Here is a 22,721-nt window from a genome sequence, read left to right as displayed (position 1 = left end):
TCTTTTTCCGCAAAAGCGCTTTAGAGGAACTGGAAAACAGAAACAGCGAAACTGAGTTACTTGGAGAACTGAGCGATAGCGATTGGTGGGAAAATTCGTCATCAGATACGGAAAGTGACAACAGCGAAGATTCTAATGTGTCTTTCTGGCACATAGCTTGTGGAATTTAGGAAGTATATCAAATGATTCTTCAGAATTTCCAACGGAGCGATGTGCCAGAAAGAGACATCAGAATCGTCGCTGTCATTACTTTTTGTACCTGATGACGGATTTTCCCACGAATCGCTATCGCTTAGTTCTTCAAGTAACTGTTTTGCTGTCGCTGTATTCCAGTTAGTCTAAAAGTGCCTTTGCACGAAAAGAACACTTTTTGGACGCCATGGTCATTCTCAACTTTCCAGGCACAAAGAACTGGAAAAGCACAGGCAGGGCACTGGAAAAGTCACAAGGTGAAATCCTGTGGTGAAATGGCGTGATACAGTATAATCTGTTAGGATAACAACTTTGTATCAGGTCATTTGGTTTATTTCCATTTTTTAAATTACTGCCGATTCCACCCCCCTGCATCGCAACGCTCGCAGGGAAGGGAACCGGAAGACAGATGCCCGCATCGGCCGAGCACACAGCGGGAGGATGGCTGGAGGACAGCGTGGGATCACAGGGGAAGGTGAGTTTTAAAATATAAAACAGATTTCCCCGCAAAACAATATACTGCTTTTAGCACAGAAATCCTGACATAATCAGATGGCCAAGGAGGTCAAAGTGATTGCAAAGGTTTGTTTCTTTTTTTAAACAAACATGTTATTGTTCCCTGCTCACAGAGCAACCCCAATCCTCCTTTTCTGGGGTGCCCCGGCTGCGCTCCTGGCTCCTCCTCTTCACTAGGTGCCCCCACGGAGAGCAGCTTTCCATGGGGGCACCCATCTGGGCGGACTCACGAGTCCCACTGCTGCGTCCATTGACACAGACAGTGGGACTTGGCCCAGCCCCCTGCTCCCGTGTCACTGGATTTGAATGACAGCAGTGGGAGCCAATATCTCCCACTAACAATATATCCAATGTGGACCCAAAACAGCGGCTGGAGCTGCTGGGCTCATGCTCATCCCTTCAACATTCTGGTTTAGGTAAGACTAATGGTGGGTCTGGGGGGCAGCTGCAACCAAGAAGGTTTTTCACCTTTATTCATAGAATGCATTAAGATGAAAAACCTTCAGACTTTAACACTCCTTTAACTTTTTGTTTAATTAAACAAACTAAGAGTGTTGGACCTTTCCAGCAGAAATAGAATACTGAAAAAAGTAATATAGACTGGAAAAACATTAAGCACTTATTTTAGTATTCACCTAAAGTTGTGTGTTGATTTAATTTGATAGATCTAGAAGGTAGAAAAAAAAAAAAAAATCTATAAATTTTATTGAAATACAATGCTGGGTGCTAAGGATTACTTTGCGCGTTCACCCCTTGATTTGTTCAGTTGGTCTTGCACAATATGATGGCAGCTTCTTTCTTCCTGCTGAAATGATGCGGATTGTATTCTATAGTTAGGCTAAAGGTGTGGTTCCCGATTGTGGCTTCCTTTGTCCTCATATACTTTATTCATTATAAAATTATACACCCTGGCTGCACCAAGCTATGAACATTAGCTATAAACACAGAACTAATAATACACAGAGAAATGCTCACTGGGATAAGTAACATGTTTCTGGACGTCACTGTGGAGTCTTATCTGTACTGTGCATATGGCACACAAAACGTATCCAAAGTTAATGTTTCGAGCCTCTTTACTAAGCAAATCATGTGATACGAGAACAAGAGATAATACATTTCCTACAGTATTTAACTTGCGGTTACACATTTCTGTTACATCTCTTGTAAAAATTTGTCCTGGGAAAATGTGCAGTATAAGCCATGTTTGATGCCCAAATTCACATAAGAAACTACCTAGGAGCCTAAAGGAAAACAAAAAATGTTCAGAAATCTGCATGTCTGTATATACATCTAACTATCTTCCTTTGCTATAGCTTCTACCTGTGTTGGGTACACTGTAGAGATACACTGATGCATATCGGCCGAAAATGGCGTGATCTGCATTTTGCTAAGAAAAAAAGGTGCCTAAAATAATGCAGCAAGCAGGATTTTTAACACTACAACGGAAGCGCAACGGACCAGTGTGAAGAGTAGAATACATAGAATTTAAAGTGATACATTTTTCTTGAGCTTTTCTTGCGCTAAAAGGTGCCAATAAATTCATATTCATTTAAATTAATGATAAAATTTAAACAGTTGAACATAACACAAATATATATATATATATATATATAATTTTTTTTTTTTTTAACTGCGATTTTTAGCCAAGTGCATCCTGCATTTTCGGTTTTCATTTCAGCACCAAAATACCATTCGGTGTACCTCTATTACATTTGAGCAACAAAAGCAGCTTTGTGGTGCACACTTTAATGTTAAATTCAGAGGTGAGATTTTTGGCTGTTGCTATTGTTAGAGATTTAGAGTTTAACATTATTGTAAATGATAAACGTCTCTGAAATACATATATGAATGTTATAATGTAATATGTTAGTTTGAAGCTTACTTCATTATGTCTTTGTGGAAGGACAAGAAGCCATTTTGCTATGTATGCATTTCTATTCTGAGTTTCTATGGCAGTATGTTGGGTGGAGTTGTGTCTTACTATAGACGTAAACCATAAATGCAAAAGTGGGTGTTACTTTTATATTTAGAATTACTACCCTCTTGGGACACACGTTTTGCTGACATTGTCTTTACATATAGTATAGAAGACAACTATATCTACAGATTAAGCAGAGACAAGAAAATAACATCTTACACTCTGAAGACATGCAACATCTGTCATATCTCTCTCACCTTCTGTCCATTTCGGTTTTGTATGTTTTGCTATACTTTTGTAGCACCCTACAAGGTAGGTGCTAGGTAAAAGTATAGTGGGCCTTGTCTGCCTAACAGCAGGGCCATGATTTCAACTGGGCTGTCATGTCTCCCAGGTGTGGTTACTGAAAGGGGAGTCCCCCCACTGGCTCTTTGAGAGGATTCTCATTAGCCCATTCAGGCCTGTATCTACCCCAGAAGGCAGATTCTGCCGCAGAGAATTCTGGGAGTGGGTTTAAGTTTGAAGGGAACGCATGACACAGCATCTTTGGTGGGAAGCAGAGTCCCAGGAGGGAGAGTGCGGCTGTCTCTCCTCCTGTCAGAAGGATCGGGTGTCTCGGGTGGCTGCCAGAGAATCCAGAGTGTTGAGCTGAGCTGCAGAGGGGATCCGGTGTGCCGAGGACCAGTGGAGGAAGAGGAGGGGTCCAGTTCCAGGAAAGCCTGCCAAGGTTGTGAGTACTGTGAACTGTCCCTAGGGGTCTGCCTAGTGTAGAGGGGACCACTCCAGTGAAAGTCCCAGGGATCCAGGAGTCAACTAGCTGTTAAAGGGGGTATCTAGTCAGAGGACCCTGAAGTGTAAAGGGGGCGCCAGCAGTTGGGCCCTGAAGAGTCAGTGTACAGTGTATAGAGTTAAGAGTTGCAGCAGCACAAGCAGTGACAAGGAGCTACCTTAGTCAGTAAAGGGCTGAAGGGAGCTGTTCAGTGACTTTTGAGCTAAATCGAGTGTCAGGAGTCAAGTGTTCTACAGTCCTGGATCTTCTGAGTTAACAAACAAGTTAAAATCAAAGTTCTAGCACAAGTTCAGCATAACAGTATCTTTAAACGCCAGGAAGCGCTGGTCGCCATTCAGCTGGCGTCAAGACAGCGCCAAGGGGCATTTTTCTGTATAGTGTCCCAATCAAACCTAGTTCAGCCAGAGGAGTATCCCACTCATTCCCTTCTCCCATCCCCAAAATATAATTAACCAAACAAACCAAAGATGCCGCAATGGTCATGGTCTAAGTTCTCACACCTGGGTTTTCAACTTAAAGCGGAGTTCCGGGCACAAAAACGATTTTTTTTTTGTGCCCCTCCGCTAGGTAGAGCTCACCTGAAAAGGAATTGGATAGTTATTTTTATTTTTTTTGTTTACTCACCTTTTTATTGAAGATCGTAAATACTCACCTCTGACTGCTTCCTCCCTCGGAGCCGCGGCTCACCCCGTCACTTCCTGCCTCGCGATGATTCCTGGGAGCTAAACGTCATCGCTCCCAGGAATCAATGCGACGGCACCGGCCCCGCTCGTCATTTCCGGGCGACGCCGCATTCCCCTGCTAAACAGCTTCTGGGCATGCCCAAAAGCTGTTTAGGAATGCGGCGCCGCACCGGAAGTGACGAGAGGGGCCGGTGCAGTGCATTCTGGGACACGAAGACGCGGAAGAAGACAGAAGAGGACCACGCCGGCTTCAGCTGCCCACAACAGAGATGGAAATGCTGTGGAAGAAATTTTCTAAGTAAGTATTTCTTCTAAAAGGTAAGTGCGAACCGGGACAGATCAGAGGCTAGCCATTGTGGAATGTGCTAGCCCTGACTGTCCCGGGGGTATGTTCAGCAAAAAATCATTTCTGTGCCCGGAACTCTGCTTTAAATGTGTTGGAAGTGTCACCGGTAACAATGGCAGACCCACATCAGGCCAAAGGCCTGGAAATATTGCTACACTTTAATAAACAACTTTCCTGAAGTATCGTGACAGCTGAGAAGTCGTCTTCTATACAGCTGTCACCATCTCCTAAAATTCAAAAACATACTGGCAAAAACATACCGTCGTTTTTTCTGCCAATGTGCATGAGGCATAAGCCTGCCCTATTTACATGGGCATACTATAGGGCACTTATAAATAAAGTCCATCACAGCTATAGTAAATCTTCACAAATTGGTAAGCCTCCGGTCCGGTCGTTCAAAAGAAAACTATACTGCTTATAAGAATTTGATAATCCCCTAATATTGACTGGCCAAAAAACATTTGATGGTAGTAAACCAGCCAGATCAGGCATCCAATAAGAGGACTCCACATTCCCTCAAAGACAATCCATGTATTGGAGAGATGGTAATAGAAAATAATATAATATTGTGTAGTATGTAAAATAACACCGTACAGCAAAACCATAAAGTGCACACTCGCATGTGAAAAAATTGTGACCCAACCGTATACACACTATGCAAGTGCCGCTCGGTGTAGGAGGTGTTCTCTGCCCAGGAAACCCCCAGTGTGATGTACTGCTCCCAATAGTCAGCCAAAACTGATTACCAATCTTAGAACAATGATCAAGAAATAAATGTTCTAAACACTATTAAACCCAGGGAATTGATCACATACACCAGATGAATGGACTCCTGCTCCACTTAGCAAAGAATCGCATGGTAAGAGCAGAATGAGCAGAAAAACTACAGATTCCATATAGTAAGTAGAAATGGGCTAGGGTGTGTTCAGATCCTAGTCCCAACCTACCTGAGCAATTCCGCCAGGAAGCCGTCACTGCACACGGCCATTTATGATCAGTGTGTGTATGTGCAGCTGCTGATCGGGAAATGCCTCACTGCCTATGATTGGCGGTGTGCAGTGATGGCTTCCTGGGATGGTTGCTAATGTTGGTTGGGACTAGGATCCGAACACACCTGGACTCATCCCTAGTAGTAAGTCATGGAAATGCCCACAAGGCTGTCAAATACTGTGCCCATGCAGCTGCTATATTCCAAATTACATGAATGGGGCTGTCTGCACGGAATGCCTGTGCATCCTTGTAAGAGAAAAATGGGCCCTTGCATGGTTGTATGCTGTAGTAAGCCTGTGTGTTAGAGGCCATATAAATATTGGAGTAACATTTAATAATATAAACAGTAATCACTCTAGAAAAAAAAGCTCACGTTGCATATTTGAAAGTTATTCTCTAGCATGAATGCAATAAAAAAAAAAAAAAAAAGTTAAAATTGTTAAGAATAAAAAATAAAAATAATATACAGGCCTACTCACCCCACAGAAGGTATCGCCATAAAATATCTGTGGTGGTAAAGGATTGCCATGCTCAGGCCATTTACTCTTTGGGATATTTTTGTACATCCATTGCCTCTTTTCTTCTGACATGGTAATATCCACTACTTCAAATTCAATATTATGGGATTCCAAATACTGCATTACTTCCTGCTGTTGCTTCTTCATCTGTTGGGAGAGAACACAGGTTTAATCAATATGCTACAAGCTCACTGACCAAAGTTCCAAACAGATGCTCCATGGCAGAATGGAATTTATTCTGTGCTGTCCCATACAGTATACATGGCCCTTTTTAGTGCGTTTTGGGAGTGCACTCAGTCACACGCCCCTCAGCACTGTGACAGCACTGTCATCCACAGCTCCCAGCTGACCCAACTATGGGTATAAACAAAAAATATCCCCATATACATTGGAAGTAGAATTTGTTTTGGGTTGTTTTAGTGGTGGGTCATGGTAAAGGAAAGAAATATACAGCTACATTTTTTATATATATATATATACATACACATACATACATACATACATATATACACACACACACACACACACACACACACACATGCATACATATATACATACATACATACACTTTTTCTTTTTTATACATCATTAAGCCCAACCCCAAGCAAAAATGAAATTTAAATGAGGCATTCAGTCTCGATTCAGCTCTTCTCAAGCAATCCTGCAGTGTAATGCATCAAAATCAAAGTTTCCTCTAAGGCCTCTTTCACACGGGCGCTCCGTTTTTGTCGTCCGTTCAGTCCCTTTTTTTTTTTTTATTTATTTATTTTTTATTACGGACACGGATGACACTTGTGTCACCCGGTCCGTATATCATCCCATCCATTTGCGGATGATATACGGACATAATGTATGTCTATGGGATTGCGGATGTCAGCAGATGACACCGCTGACATCTGATTTTGCGTCCTTTCCGTTTTTTTAAACGGAAGAAAAATAGGGTTCTGTTCCGTTCCAAAAAACGGAACAGAACGATTTGAGAAGTAGTTCATGCGTTACTTTTTTAGGACTTCAGCACGATTTCACTGCCATTGACTATAATGTAAATCGTGCTGCAAATTGTACCAGTGTCTATATTAACGCTACTTGAGCCCAATAGAGGTTAAATATTAAACATTTGCTAGTTAAACTTTTGTTCATAACATCACTGTTCCTCCTTGTGACATGGACAGCAGCTCTCACTAAAGTAGCACTGAAGTCATATCAAATCGTTACAAATCTCGCTGAAGTACTGCCAAAGTAGTATTAAATTGTGAATGAAGCTTTAAAATCGCACCACTTTATTATTGTACCCGGTGTGACCGCAGGCTAAGCCAAGTTAATTTCCTGCATTGGGAATCAGGCATTTTTCCCTGCTCATTATCTTCATAGACACTGGTCATCTCACCACCCCGGGTTCTTCTGCCTCTGGAGACTATGGAGAGAAGACCTGGCAGCTGCTAGTGTCACCTCCACCAATAGGAGGCAGTGATGAGAACCCAAGAAAGTAAACAGAAGGGGGATAATTTGTCAATTAGTTAGAGGGGATGGGGTTTTGGATATCCTGTAGTTGAGCTTTAACATTTACCACCAAATGAAAGTCTATTTTGCCCTGACCAAGGTATAGTTCACCTGGAAACAATATGTAGTTACAATGAGATGTACAAATTTACTAACATGTCAAAGTTGAAAAACAGCATTCAGTTGTTAAGGTTTGTTTTACCTTTCATTGTGATATTGGGTTACCATTTTCTACAATTTACTGAACATGTACCATGGTCAAGGGTAGAAAAAAAAAAAAAAAAAAATACAAAAAAAAATATGTATGTATGTATGTATGTAATGTATGTATGTAGTTAAAAACAGTAACTTCCTTTGCATAAAATGTGAATATTCTGTGTGGTTGGTTCTACAAACTCTGGGGTATGTAAAAGTAGATATAGAACAGATAAAGTAGTAAATAGCAAGAATGAAAAAGGTTTACCCCCATATAAAAAAAAAAAAGGGAATAAAATCAGTAGAACTCATCAGCATGCACTAAATGTACACCAACATCATAGCATGCAACCACTGCAATACAAAAAACGATTTCCAGTACAAAGTTAACACACAGTTTTGGGGATAAAAAAAAAAAAAAAAACACAACACTACACATACAACCCACACAGGTCAAAGAAAAGTCTATGCTGGCAAATGTGCAAATTTCACAATAGCATTATTACAAACTGTACGCGTAAGGCGCCCCTCCCCATACCAGAGACGTTATAAGCTTTTGACAAGGAAGGTTCATGTGTACAGCAAAATACACAACAGTATGGTCTACAATATATTAGATGAACACTGAGAATTCACTTGAAACAAAAATGCCAGCAAATAAAAACACACTGCTTACATTCTAAGTTCAATGATTCCTATTATGTGGTACGCATGCCAGAGATGAACTGAACCGTGACAAGTAGTGTTGCTTGTATAGCGTGGAGACACTGTACACAAGCATGGGCACTAAACTGTTACATACAATGATTGAATAAAGAACCCCCCAGCTAAAAGGGATAAAATAGCGCTTGTTGGTATGAATCAGGATACAAAATCAATTTAAAGACTAAAAGCATAAATAGCTAAAGTATATGCCCTAAAATGCACAGTAGGACAGTATAAATAAATAACAAATTAAGTAAATAAGTGCAATAATAGTGCCAAGTAAAGTCCAAAGTGGTTCATAAGTGACTGTGTGACAAATAGTCCAAGAAAAGTGCCAGGAAAAAGTGCCAGTGCTTGGTGCTGGATCCTCCAATACTCCAGGAAATCCAATCACAAAGGGACTTTCAAAGGAGAAATAAGATGTAAACTCACCAGATATGGTGGGTCTCAAATGTCATACGAGACCAATCAAAAGAGACCAATAGTGCTTTATGACCATCCAGGTCAGGAAAATGGTAGCTGCTGGGCTCTGGTCCCCCTAGACCGGGATTCTCCACGGTGAATGGATTGGGTCCCCGAGGTCCTCCAATTCGGATTAGGGAGAAGAAAAAAAGAGGCTCCGGATGGTGCAGTACCATTAAAAATATTTTTTATTTAGGTATAAAGGGCAAAACATGGATAAAAGCTGCTAGCTGTCCACCGGTATCTGTCTGTAGCGTGGAGAGCGGTTTGCGTTCCAGGCTCGACTTCCGGGTTGACGGTGTGCGTTCCACCTGACGCGCGTTTCGTCAGAGCGTATGACGTCTTCAGAGGTGACCTCTGAAGAATGGATGGTCATAAAGCACTATTGGTCTCTTTGTCGTATGACATTTGAGACCCACTATATCTGGTGAGTTTACATCTTATTTCTCCTTTGAAAGTCACCTTTGTGATTGGATTTCCTGGAGTATTGGAGGATCCAGCACCAAGCACTGGCACTTTTCTTGGACTATTTGTCACACAGTCACTTATGAACCACTTTGGACTTTACTTGGCACTATTATTGCACTTATTTACTTAATTTGTTATTTATTTATACTGTCCTACTGTGCATTTTAAGGGCATATACTTTAGCCATTTATGCTTTTAGTCTTTTAATTGATTTTGTATCCTGATTCATACCAGCAAGCGTTATATTATCCCTTTTAGCTGGGGGGTTTTTTATTCAATCATTTCTAATCTATAGCAGCTGCTCTGTTATATTTATTTATATATCTTTATACTATAAAGTGCACGTCACATTAGGTACTCCTAGGCGCGAGGTATATTCTTTGAATATATACACTTACTGTTACATACAATATGTTCTCCATTGTGGTTTCAGATGTTCCAGAAACCGTTTTTTTGTGAGAAGCAGTAGCTGCTAAGGTTGTACAAAGCAAAAACAGGCTGAGAGAAGCGGACACTGTTGGCATGAATTTGAACCAGATGGAACCTGCTGTTAGGAATGGACGTCAGAGCCTGGATTCATGTGTGTGCACCCAGGGGTGCTCTGCTCATCCAGATCCAACCAAAAGTACCCACTGGGTGTGCGGATACATGTGAACAAGCACAGCTCCTCGCAGCCTGTCATTACTTTGTAAAGGCTGGGCAGCCCCTGCTGTTTGCACACTCCTGTCATTCTAGTCACAAGAATCAGGAATCCGGTGTAGGCATGTCACCACCAACGTGAAGGAGGCCTTAAAATGTGATTCTGTTTATAGGCTCATACTACATAATCTCTCTAGGCAGCCTGTGTCATTCCAGCTGTCATTTAGAAAAAAAAAATAATAACATAATAAATTTATATATATATATATATATATATATATATATATATATATATATATATATATATATATATATATATATATATATATATATACACACATACACACACACATACATATATACACACATTATAAATAATCATAATATTATACATACTGTGCCTTTATGAGGAACTACAATTGAAAATATAGCAACATGAATATATAATATACAGTATCTCACAAAAGCGAGTACACCCCTCACATTTTTGTAAATATTTTATTATATCTTTTCATGTGACAACACTGAAGAAATGACACTTTGCTACAATGTAATGTAGTGAGTGTACAGCTTGTATAAACAGTGTAAATTTGCTGCCCCTCAAAATAACTCAACAAAGCCATTAACCAGTTGCCCGCCTGCTGTGTATTTACTGCGGCAGGCTGGTTCGTACAGGCAAAACGACATAGATCTAAGTCGCTCGCCTGGGAGCAGCTAGGGGGCAAGTGCGCGCCACCGACGGAGCGCTCCCGCCCCCGATCGTCAGCAGGGAAGGCGATGCGTGGAGGGAAAAAAAAAAAAAAAAAAAAAAAAAAAAATCGCAATAAGCGTTTTTTGATTGGTTTGCGCAAACGTTATTGCAACTACTAACTACGGGAAAGATGTCATTTTTTATGTTTCTTTTTTACTAGTAATGGCGGCGATCTGCGATTTTTTGTGGGACTGCGACATTGCGGCGGACAGATCGGACCCCTAACTGACATTTTTGGGGGTACCAGTGACATTACTACAGTAATCATTGCCAAAAATATGCACTGTTACTGTAATAATGATACTGGCAGGGAAGGGTAATAATGATACTGGCAGGGAAGGGGTTAACAGTATAGTTGATCAAGGGGTTAAATGTGACCCTAGGGGAGTGATTCTAACTTTATGGGGGTTGGGCTTCTGAAATGATCACAGAGACATGCGATCCTAAATAGCAGGATCACATGAGCTCTGATTATCCCAGAGAGAAGGACGGTCGGCTGTGTTTACATCAGCCAACCGTCCTTCTCTCTTAGCGGGGAGCGATCGCGGGTGTCAGGTGGCAATCGGAGCCAGCTGACACACGCATCGGCTTTCCTGCTGACGATCAGGGGCGAGAGCGTTCCGTCGGCGGCGGTCGGCAACTGGTTAATGGCTGTGTTTAGTTATTTTGAGGGGACAGCAAATTTACACTGTTACACAAGCTGTACACTCACTACTTTACATTGTAGCAAAGTGTCATTTCTTCAGTGTTGTCACATGAAAAGATTGAATAAAATATTTACAGAAAGGTTAGGGGTGTACTCACTATTGTGAGATACTGTATCTCTATCTGTCTCTTGATTCACTGCCACTCGTGTCAAAGAAAATAAAAAAAAACATATATGCTTTCCAACCCATCACCTATAGAAAGCAACTCACCATTAGAATATAAACCCTATTTCTAGAAAGATCAAAGTTGTCAAGCCAGTACACATAGGCGGAATATCATCCGAAATTAGCCAGTACAGTAGAAACCGGCTGACATTTGGCCCATGTGTACAGTTGCCTGACCGGCTTCTGTCAAACGAGCATGCTGGGAAACCAGCATCCAACCAACATCCAATCTGTGCTGACCAATGTGTTATGGTGGGGGGCGTGGCTTGTGAGAACACAGTGGGAGAGATCGCTGCACTAACGTTGTATTAGTACAGCGATCTGTCGGCTTTTTTTAGTTCAGGCAACTGGATTGAATGAAAAAAACAAAACAATGTTGGCCATACATTTTACAATTTTCTTATTCAATTTTTTTTTTTTTTTATTTACTTTTAACTATGTAGTGCAAGGGTCTGCCTGATTGCACACAAATTGAAGGTGTGCATTATATGGTTTTGGTAAATCTAAAAGGAAAATTGTATAATGTGTACCAGGCTTGAGCAGTAACTCAGCATGTCAGAATCTTTGCATCCAACAGAAAGTAGGAGCTCATCTGCCACTTTGATAGATCCAGAGATTATTTGTTACAATATGCTCAAAGATGAAAAAGCAAAATTTCTCATAGTGTAAAATCACAATCACTATACATAAAGATAAAATCCATAAACTTACATTAAAACAGTGCCCAACAGCACTATTAAATGCAAATACATATGGAAAACAAAAGGCGTGAAATGCACCTCAATGGTTACACCGCTACCAGTGGACCATCTCAGCAAAAAGCAGACAGTGTATGTAAAACGTTATGAAGTCACAAGGAGTTTACCTATGTATGTTTTATCTGTAGAACTTCTCCAGGGTCCAGTCCCTTTTAGAACAGACACTCTTTTTGTGGCATAATTGGTGATTGTGCTACCATATTCATAAATTTTAAAATGAGGTGTTAGACCATAATAGAATTATTTAAATTTATGCGGTATAAATGAAATCTAGTATGTTCTTGTTAACTGCATCAGTTCCTCCAAAATTCCTGGTGACCAACCAAGCACAGAAGCTGGCATGATCCATTTACGAATCCCGGCCTCCACTCGAGATACAAAAATACGTGTTGAAGCATGGCACACCTGTATCTCCGGTGGTAAGATTAGCTGCCATACCCTCGCCCAGCCATCATAGATCACCTGTCAGTTACTATTGTTGTCTGTGCCTCCGTTAGGGAGATTCATCCTATTTGTCCGGTTTATCATGATCATTGAAAGTAAAAGAAAATCCCAAATTTTGGGTTGAAATTGGAACAAGAATAGAGGGGAAATCATCAAATGGGGATATGCCTGGACTCCATCACTTTGGAGGGAAATCTCACCTATGGGACAAGACATGGCAAAAATAAAATGGTCAGGGGTTAAAACCCTCCTGCACTCTAGCTATTCATTTTGTGAAGTGACATGTTTGCCACTATAAGGAAGAAAGAGGATAACAGGGGCTGTGTGGTCAAGTAACTGCAAGATAAAACTAAAAAATTCTCAACAGTCATATTTGAACAGAATGCCAATGCCATTAATCGAATATGGTCATGTATGTAGGTCTAATATGGTCCATTTTGTACATGCAGCTGTGGGTAAGGAAAAAAGTCTCAATTACAGCTGATTGGCCCAGGAATGGTAGCTGCCATCCAGAATCAGCCAACCCCAGGTTCGGACAGCACTCAAGATAGTCCCAAATTGTACTGAGCCTAGCAGACTTACTAAATCAGCAATATAAAATAGTAAACTTTTTGCTAAGATTCTGCATTGGTCTTCCTAACCTTGTTGCTAAAAATCAACGAAAAATGTTAGCTACTTATCATCAATAAATGACAAAACATGAAAAAAAAAAAAGTCCTAACCTACAAAAGCTAATTTATTATCATGAAATATTTAAAGAAAAAAAAAAATTACACAAAAGAAAAAATTTTTTATAAGGCCATAAAGCCCAATAAATATTGTGGTATTACATCATTTTAAATAGCATTTGGCCTATAATAATGTAGCTGCTGTAAATATTTGCAGCTCCCTAGTACAGCAGTCTTCTCTCAAAGTTTCCTGCTTGTCAGATGAAGCCGATATTTTAAGTTTTAAATTTAGTTCCATAATGATAAATGTATTTGTAGCGAAGATCTTCCGCAAAACAGACAGTTTTATGGTTTGACCACTTGTTGGACACAGTTTTTAAATCGAACATATTCACCTATTGTTCTGCCCAACACACAAGGTTATGCATGCTAGTGTTTGATGGGCTTCTGTGAAGGGTTCATCAAGCGAAGATGAGATCTATTAAATGCCAAAAACCACGTATCAAACATTTACCACAAGTAGGTCAGGTGCAAAAGGTATATAGGACACATTGTTGCTAGAGCTAAAGAAGAAGAACTGCCAGTCAATCCTTTTCAGATAGTAGCGACCACCACCATGCCCTACCAATAAAGTAGATACCACAATATTACCTGAATTGCTAAAACGTAAATCATTAGACATAGCCACATGCAAAATGTAGGCCACCCACACTTCGGAAACTACTTAAAATATTCAGGGGCAGTCTGCCAAAGTGGCCACCATCTAATCTACATTCCTTCTTTGTAAGCCATCACACACGATAAGTAAACCTCAAAAAAGGAGTAATAGATGTTGGCCAAGAATTGAGGCAGCCTATGGAAGCCGAGTTAAAGTTCTACCACCAAAGATACTGTTTAACTGAAAATGTGTGGGACATGCAGGAAGGCTGCACAAGTTGGGCTTCCTAATGCAATGGGCTAGACGGGTAATGTGAGAAGCAGACTGTCGTGTGAGAAGCAGAATGTAGTGCCTTTGCCTAGCCCAGAGTAGGACCTTGGACAGACTGTAGATTTAACAGTCATAATTAAAAACTAGGTCAGACAAGCCTTTAGAAGACAAATACAGGAGGCTAGTTAAACTGGCCGGGAGAAATCCTGTACTAAAAAGCTTCTTTTAAATGTTTAAAAAGACCATGTCATCTCTGACATAATTTTTTTTTAAATCAGATAATTTTTTTTATTAGAAAAACTTTTCGTTACAAAACAGAAAAACGAGAAAAGAGAAAAAAAACATAGAACACAGTGAACCATAGCAGGGCAGTACATATCAGCAAATGACACTGGATTAAATACAGGCATAGAAACCCCAAAATACAGAAAACAGGTATGGCTGAAGTAAGGATCACCTCTAGGGTTAGGGGGTCCCCTAGGTTCAAGGAGAGTATATCAGTGTATGTATCAGTGCCTTAAGTCGGTCTTTCGTCAATAAAGCGCCTTCGAAACAGGCCCTGCCACATTCGAAAGCACAACTAGACAGGAAAAAAAATTAAAAAGATAAGCACAGAAAAACTAGGTGGTGCAATCTCCCAGTACAATGGGGGGAACTCTCCTCTTTCCCCCTCCCCCCATTGACAACCTCCCTGCCCCTCAGGGCGAAAATAATTATGTGGCCCGGTCTTCTCGCTCCCATTCCACAACCGCCCAGGCGCTGCCCTAGAATAACCAATGATGTCAGCAATAGCTTTAAGAGGAAGAAGAAATCACCCCCCCTAGGATCCTATTTGTGACCAGGTGAGGAGGAGCCAGGCCCGGCACATCCAACCATGGTCCCCAAATGCGCTCAAATTTCATGGTGCTCCCTCTATGCAGGCAAGTCAGATGTTCCCTGGCCAACAGAGATTTAACCTCCTCCATCCATTCCGCATGCGTGGGAGCAGACGGAGAGATCCATTTCCTCGCTATCAATTTTCGGGCAAGAAATAAGGTCCTAAGGACTGCCACAAATACCCCCGGAGTATACAATTCTTTGTCTAGCCACCCCAGAATACAGAGTTTCGGATCCTGAGGAAGCTGTAGCCCCCAGATAGCGTTAATGGAGTGCAGTACTTCAGTCCAGTAACGGTGCAGCTTTGGACACCTCCAAAGCATGTGTAGTAGTGTGCCCTCATGTATCTTGCATCGGGGACAGAATGGAGAGTCCCTCCTCCCCCAGCTATGCAATCATCCGACTCCTCAACAAGTGTGGTGCAGTATGAACAATTGTGAGTCGCTGTGTAGCTGACAGGGATACCTTGAGCACATTGTCAAGTATACCTGTCCACTTTTCCGACGTTATAGACCCCACATCGTCCGCCCAGACAGTTCTGCAGCCAAATGACATAGCTTTCGATACCTGATCCATAAAAGGAAGAGTATAAGGAGGAAATTTGTCACTTTTTAACTGTAGAATTTACAAGACTAATTAAAAGGACTGGGTTACACAAGCCCCATGGGGAGTCCCTGGTCTGCGATGTAATAGCGTGCCTCAGCTGCAAGTATTGGAAGAATAAGGTGCTAGGTGGCCCAAATTCCGCCCTGAGCATCTGAAAATCTTTGAGAACATTCCCCCTGTACAATTGTGAAATTAATTGAATTCCGTATCTAGCCCATTGTAGGGAGTGCCGTAGCCTGTCCAACTCAGGGTAGTTAGCATTATGTAATATGCGGGAGAACCTGGAAAATCCTTCATATGAAAAGCGACCCCTGGCCCTACGCCAAACTTTATCTATTAACAATAGAGTCGGATGCTGGGGAAACATGCCCAGCTCTCCAGACTCCAAGGACTCCACCAGCGACCCCCCCGCTAGACACGCTACAAGGATCCGGCGGACCGGGTCACTGGCATCATCCTGCAGCCAACCCGTGAGATGTTGCAGTTGGGCTGCCAGAAAGTAATATAATGGGTTAGGAACTGCTAAACCCCGCTATCCTTAGTTTCCTGTAGCATCTCCAGGCGAATCCGTATATAAGTGCACGGTAGATAGTGTTAAACTGTTTGAAAATATGAATCGGTATCCAGACAGGAGCATTATGTAAGACATAATAGTTGTGGATTCCAAATCATTTTGATCAGATTGCACCTGCCCACTACCGACAGCAGCAACCTGACCCAGCTGGACAACTTCTCCTTGAACCGGCCTAATAACAGGGCAACATTGAGCTTAACATACTTCCGCAGATCTGGATGTATAATGATAACGAAATTCGTCTACCACCTGAACCTGAGACGCCAGGGGCGGCAATGCACCCTCCAGTGGGTCCAACGGCAGCAGGACTGATTTGTCCCAATTGATCCGAAAGCCCGAGAAGGATCCAAATTTAGCAATCAGAATCATTATTTCCACTAAAGAGCCCGAAGTATCACCAAGGAACAATAATGCATCATCGGCATATAATGCGATTTTCTCCTCCCCCTCCCCCTGTCTGAACCCATGAATGGCCGGGTGGGCCCTGACTGCTGCCGCCAGGGGTTCCTGCAGGGGAGACAAGGGGCAGCCCTATCGCGTGCCCCTGTGCAGCGGGAAGGCCGGGACAGCAGGTTATTGACCCTTACACACGCCATGGGAGCGTTATACAACAGTTTGATCCACGCTATAAACCTGGGCCCCAACCCCAATCGCTCAAAAACCACCCATCCCGCCCTATCTGCAGCAGAAAGCTGCGGCAGCTGAAGGTCCTGCAGAAAAGCCAGCAGGTCACCCGGATCATAGGAGACCTTGGAAGTGTAGAGATCCCTATAGAAGGTGCTGAATCCCTGTAAAATAGACGGAGTATCGGATACCACCACACCAGAAGGGAGAGTCAATGTATTATTGGGGAAGGCCTCTGTGCCCGCGAAATAGTCCCTAGCATATGACCAGTCTTTTCCCCCTCAAAATATGCCTGTGATGTAAAAAAAAAATTGTGGTCAGTCTGCTGTTGCTGGATGGAGCGAAAAAATCGTTGCGCTTCCAGCCAGCAATTCTGATTCTCCACCGCGTGGGACAACAGGAAGGTACGTTCGGCCCGGAGTACTGCGTCACTGGCATCCTGGGCCCAACGCCTACTTCTAGACTTAACAGTGCAAGAGAGTGGCAGGGCTGCTTGTCTGGCGAAGCAGCAGACGGCTTAGGTAGCGATTTATGGGAGGCTGAAACGTGGGCATACTGCTCCAGTTTAGAGAGCGCCGTAGGAAGCTTATCCTGTCCCGCCCGCTGAGGCTGCGGGACGCCGCCATGTTGGGCCTGCTTGGGCCCAAGCCTGCGATTCGTCCTCCTTCTTCTTCGTCATGAGTGTTGGTGCGGTCCGGAGCACAGGGAGCGACGCCGGAGCCAGGCAGACCCGCTTGCGGAGCTCTCGGGCAATTTCTGCTGTGAGTCGGGTCAGAAATCAGGATAATTAAGGATCAGGATACCGGAGCCGATGCGACACACGTCTGTCTACATGAACAGTTCAGCCTTGCCCCCCATTTCTGACATCATTACATGACTATGAAAAAACATTCCTCTCTGCTATTTGGGAGGCTATGTATTTCGAATAAACCAGTAACAGGTCCCTGTATCCAAATATTTACAAAGGCTTGGAAATAGTAACAGTAATAGAAATCCAATGACAATGCAGACTTGATCAATAGTGATATAACAACAAAACACATCAACTGGATGGACTGATGTATTTTTTCAACCTTACAAACTGTGTAACATAATACTAAAATAACAAAAGAAATGGTAAAACAACCACTTGACTTGGAGTACTGTCATTTTAAAACTAAAACAATAAAAGTTCATAAGTCCCCTTTCACAGGTGCAGCAATATCTACCGTCCTCTGAAAAGTGCCCCAAGGAAATGTGCTTTCCAGAAAGGGTTTGTGTAGCAGATTCCAGGCATTAAGGAGATCACCCTCCAGAATGCATGTTATATATATATATATATATATATATATATATATATATATATACATACACACACACACACACACATATACATACACACACACACATTCTTGCAGTAAAGGCCCATTTAAAGCAGAGTTCCACCCTGGAATTTTTATTTTTATTTTTTTAAAAATACCCCCGGGACAGTCAGGGCTAGTGCATTCCACAATGGCTAGCCTCTGATCTGTCCCGGGTTGCACTTACCTGTTAGGACAAATACTTACCTTGAAAACGTCTTGTCCAGCGCTGCCATCTCAGATGTGGGCAGCTTGAAGCCAGCGAGATCCTCTTCGGAGTCCTCTTCCGCCTTCTTCGGTCCCACGATGCCCTGCGCCGGCCCCGACGTCACTTCCGGGTGGCGCGCGTCATCCCTCCACAGCTTCTGGGCATGCCCAGAATCTGTTTAGAAGGGGATGACGCGCGCGCCCCGGAACTGACGTCGGGGCCGGTGCAGGCGCAATGATTCCTGGGAGCGATGACGTTCAGCTCCCAGGAATCATTGCAGAGCCAGGAAGTGACGACGGGCCGCGGCCGAGGAAGGAGGAAGAAGGAAGTAAGGTAAGTATATTTTCTTCGCTACGAGGTAAGTAAAAAAAAAAAAAAAAAAAAAAATGCGATTATCCATTTCTTTTTCAGGTGACCCGGAGCGAGAAGATGGAGGCAAGTATAAAATTAGGGTGGAACTACACTTTAACATAGGCGGTCCGGTGATATCCACTGATCAGTTTTTTAGGCAGATCTGATCAAAAGCTCAATGTTAGTTTATGGGCAGATTGGAAGCAAATCTAGGTCTGCTTCCTTTTTTCCAGTCATAACTGTAATGGATTTAGGGTAGTTGGTTGTTTACATCTGCCTGCCCATAGACTTAACATAGGCCTATTCAACTCAAAAACAGCTAAAACTGATCAGACACATATCATAAAAGTGACATTTATACCATTCTGCTATAATTCAGCAGGGGATCTGTTCTGCTGTTCGAGACATACACAATGTAGAAAGGACCTAATAAATAATTAAAACAAAAAAGAAAACACAAAGTATAAAAGTGTGGCATTGCTGGCTAGTAAGGATGAGCTTGGGTAGGTCTGAATCTGGAAAAAAATATGTTACCCGTGCCCACTGCCGCCCAGTGAACTGCAGCCCGGGAATTTCCTGACCTGAAGCTGCACATTACCAAAAGGGCAGGGATGCTCATGACTAGGGATGAGCTGAGATGTTTTGGGATACAAGCCTGAACCGGCCAGAGCTATCAAAGCCGACAACAACATTCCTCGCCCAACAACTGCACATATGGTAAGGGTGTGTATATGTGCGGCTGCAGGTCTGGGAATACCACTATTGATTTTGACAGCTTCCTGGTAGCTCAGATGGGTTCAGCCTCTTGTCCCAACACACCAAGCTCATCGCTGCTCAGGACATCAACTTTATATTGCCATGTGGAAATACCCTGGCTACAGTTGACTGGGCAGGATTGACAGCTTCTTTCTGGGTTTGATCCAAATTGAAGTCTGAATCAAACCCAAGCTCATCCTTCACAGCTAGCGTAGGTGGAAGATCAAATTACCCATTACACCCAAGGAACTCTTGAAACCTCAGGAGGACCCTAGAGTTTTACAGAACCCTGGTTGAGAAAGGCTGCTCTACTCTGTTCCTCAGCAATATCATTTAAACTAGCCTTTTTACCATGGAGGAACCCTTCCAATACATCTCAGGTCTTGGGTACCCTTGCTAAAAATGATTTTATACCAAAATTGTGATCAGTGGAAAAAATGCCCACCTTTAGAGGCAGCCAACATAATTATTAGTACCAGTAGTTAGTCATCTAATTAATGAGAGGAGAAGTTCCACTGGCCCCATGCTGTTGGCTCTGCCAAGTGGCATTGGTACCAAAACTATGCAGAAACCATAAGGTGGGAATTTAATCTACCATTGTTCAAGAAGCCCCTAGAAACCTCAGGGATCCACAGAACTCTGGTTAAGAAAGGCTTTCTAAAATGGTACATCAGAGGAAAAAAAGCCCCTGTACATTGGTGGTCAATGTACTGCTCAAGGAACCCCTAGCAACATCTGGAGAAACCTGAGGGTTCCACAGAACCCTGGTTGAGAAAGGCTTTCTAAACTGTACATCAGAGGAAAAATGCCCCTGTACATTGGTGGTCTATGTACTGCTCAAGGAATCCCTAGAAAACTCTGAAAGAACCTTAGGGTTGCACAGAACCCTGGTTGATAAATGCTACACATGATCAGAAAATCGGATGACAAAAATCGCTTTCGAAGTGACCGTACGATAATCTTATCATTAATACGGCTTTCGAGAGCCGATTGCGACAGTTCATCCAACAATGGGACAAGGAGGAAAAAGCTCCCTTTACATTGGTGGGAGACAAATCATCCACTGCTCAAAGAATCCCTAGCAATCTCTGGAAAAACCGTAGGGTTCCACAGAACCCTGGTTGAGAAAGGCTTTTTAAAATGTAAGAGGAAAAATTGCCCCTTTACATTGATGGTCAACATACTGCTTAAGGAACCCCTAGAAAACTCTGGAGGAACCTTGAGATTCCACAGAACCCTGGTTGAGTAATGCTAAATTCGGTCAAAATATTGGATGCCAAAAATCGCTTTCGGAGTGATCGTACGATAATCTGATCGTTAGTACATCTTTTGAGAGCCAATCACAACAGTTCATCCAACAAAAGCCGAAGGGTCAATGAGGAAAAATTGCCCCTTTACATTGGTGGGAGACAAATCAGCCACTGCTCAAGGAACCCCTAGAAGTCTCTGGAGGAACCACGGAAACCTGGTTGAGAAGGGAATTCTAAATTGTACATCAGAGGAAAAATTGCCCCTTTACATTAGTGGTCAATAAAGGTGGAAGACAAATCTGCCACTGCTTAAGTAACCCCTTGCAATCTCTGAAAGAACCACAGCACCCTGGTTGAGGAAGGTGTTCCAAACTGTACATCAGAGGAAAAATTGCCCCTTTACATTAGTGGTCAATGTAGGTGGGAGACAAATCTGCCACTGCTCACGGAACCCCTTGCAATCTCTGTAGGAACCACAGAACCCTTGTTGAGGAAGGCTTTCTACATTGTACATCAAAGGAAAAATTGCCCCTTTACATTAGTGGTCAATGAAATCCCTTAGCAATCATTGGAGGAACTCTTGGGATCCACAGAACCCTGGTTAAGAAAGTCTAATCTAAACATCCCCAAGGCCATTAGAACAGGTGTAAAAGGAGTTGAGTTAAATAAAAAGTTTAACTAAAAAAAAAAGAAAAGAAAACTTTAAAATTGAAGGATTTAGACACTAGATCAAATAAAAGAAAATAAGAAAAGTAACAATACAAATCAGATTGTGTTGCACTACAATGTGATCTCTCATGGTAAAAGCAAACTGAACTCCAGCAAGTGATGAATGCAGAAAAAGTGAGGTTATTATGTATGTGCGCAGCAGCTACTTGGAATTCCTAGTGATCCCCATTGACATTACACAGGAGCCATCAGAAAAGTCAGCCCCATGTGAAGGAGACTTACCGCTGTAGAGCCGGATGAAGATGCTGTGTATACCCTGGTCACCATCCTGCAGCTGTCAATACAGGTGTCCCCTACACCTTCCGGTGTCACGATGGGATCTAGCAGTGGCACGATCTGCTCCAAGCACCCGCACAGCTCTATCACACACTCACTAACACCAACGGACAGCCAACTAGAACCAGTTGCCGCCTCCTACACCGCCCTCACTGGGAAGGGAGGAGCGCTGGGCCTGACCATTCAGCTGCATCATCAAAACACATCAATAAGGATTAGCCCAGTATGTGTACAATACCGCCCGTAAAACACATGGACGAGCCGACACATTGTAAATCCTCTCCCATTCCCTTCAATGATCAACTAAAGCCGACTCTTTAATAAGGCAGCGAACGGCAGTCAGTACTGCCATCTTGTGTACGTGGGTGGTATTACACCATGCTGCTCCTGGCTGATTACTGATGATTAGTGTTGAGCGAACACGGACTGTATTATTCGTGTTCGTACCGAATAATTGGATTTTTTGTACCCGAACACGGACACGGACACTTTACTGTATGTTCGGGTAAAAATCCGTGTTCGGTCGTTTTATTTCCGGGTTTTGCATGCTTTGGCGCTCTTTTCATGGCGGGCTTTCAACAGCCAATCAACAATCGTTTAACTGGTGTGCCTTAAGCCATCCCAGCCATGCCTGCAAATGTCTCAGTAGCTGTGATTGGCCGTCTGAAGCATGTGACCAAGTCTTTATAAGTTCGAGGCAGCCGCAGCGGCGTCATTCTGCTGCTTAGATTCAGGGACAGAGCACACATCAACGTGCTGGCTGCTGATTAGGGAAAGATAGGCAGGAA

General features: G+C 42.7%; 1 protein-coding gene across 1 annotated transcript in view; it reads right to left on the bottom strand.

The window, feature by feature from the left end:
• SH3BGRL2 (SH3 domain binding glutamate rich protein like 2) overlaps nt 1-22,071 on the bottom strand; it is a 49,484-nt gene extending 27,413 nt beyond the window's left edge. Inside the window, exons 1-2 of the mRNA XM_082252182.1 lie at nt 21,880-22,071; nt 5,915-6,100 (exon numbers count right to left, since the gene is read on the bottom strand). Coding sequence (XP_082108308.1) covers nt 5,915-6,100; nt 21,880-21,924 — 231 coding nt within the window. The 5' untranslated portion in view covers nt 21,925-22,071. The remainder of the gene's footprint in view (nt 1-5,914; nt 6,101-21,879) is intronic.
• Between the last annotated feature and the right edge of the window lie 650 nt (nt 22,072-22,721).

The sequence above is a fragment of the Pelophylax lessonae genome (genome assembly GCF_965119305.1).
Source record: "Pelophylax lessonae genome assembly, chromosome: 3".
Classification (NCBI taxonomy): domain Eukaryota; kingdom Metazoa; phylum Chordata; class Amphibia; order Anura; family Ranidae; genus Pelophylax; species Pelophylax lessonae.
This window is presented reverse-complemented; position numbering and strand designations above follow the sequence as displayed.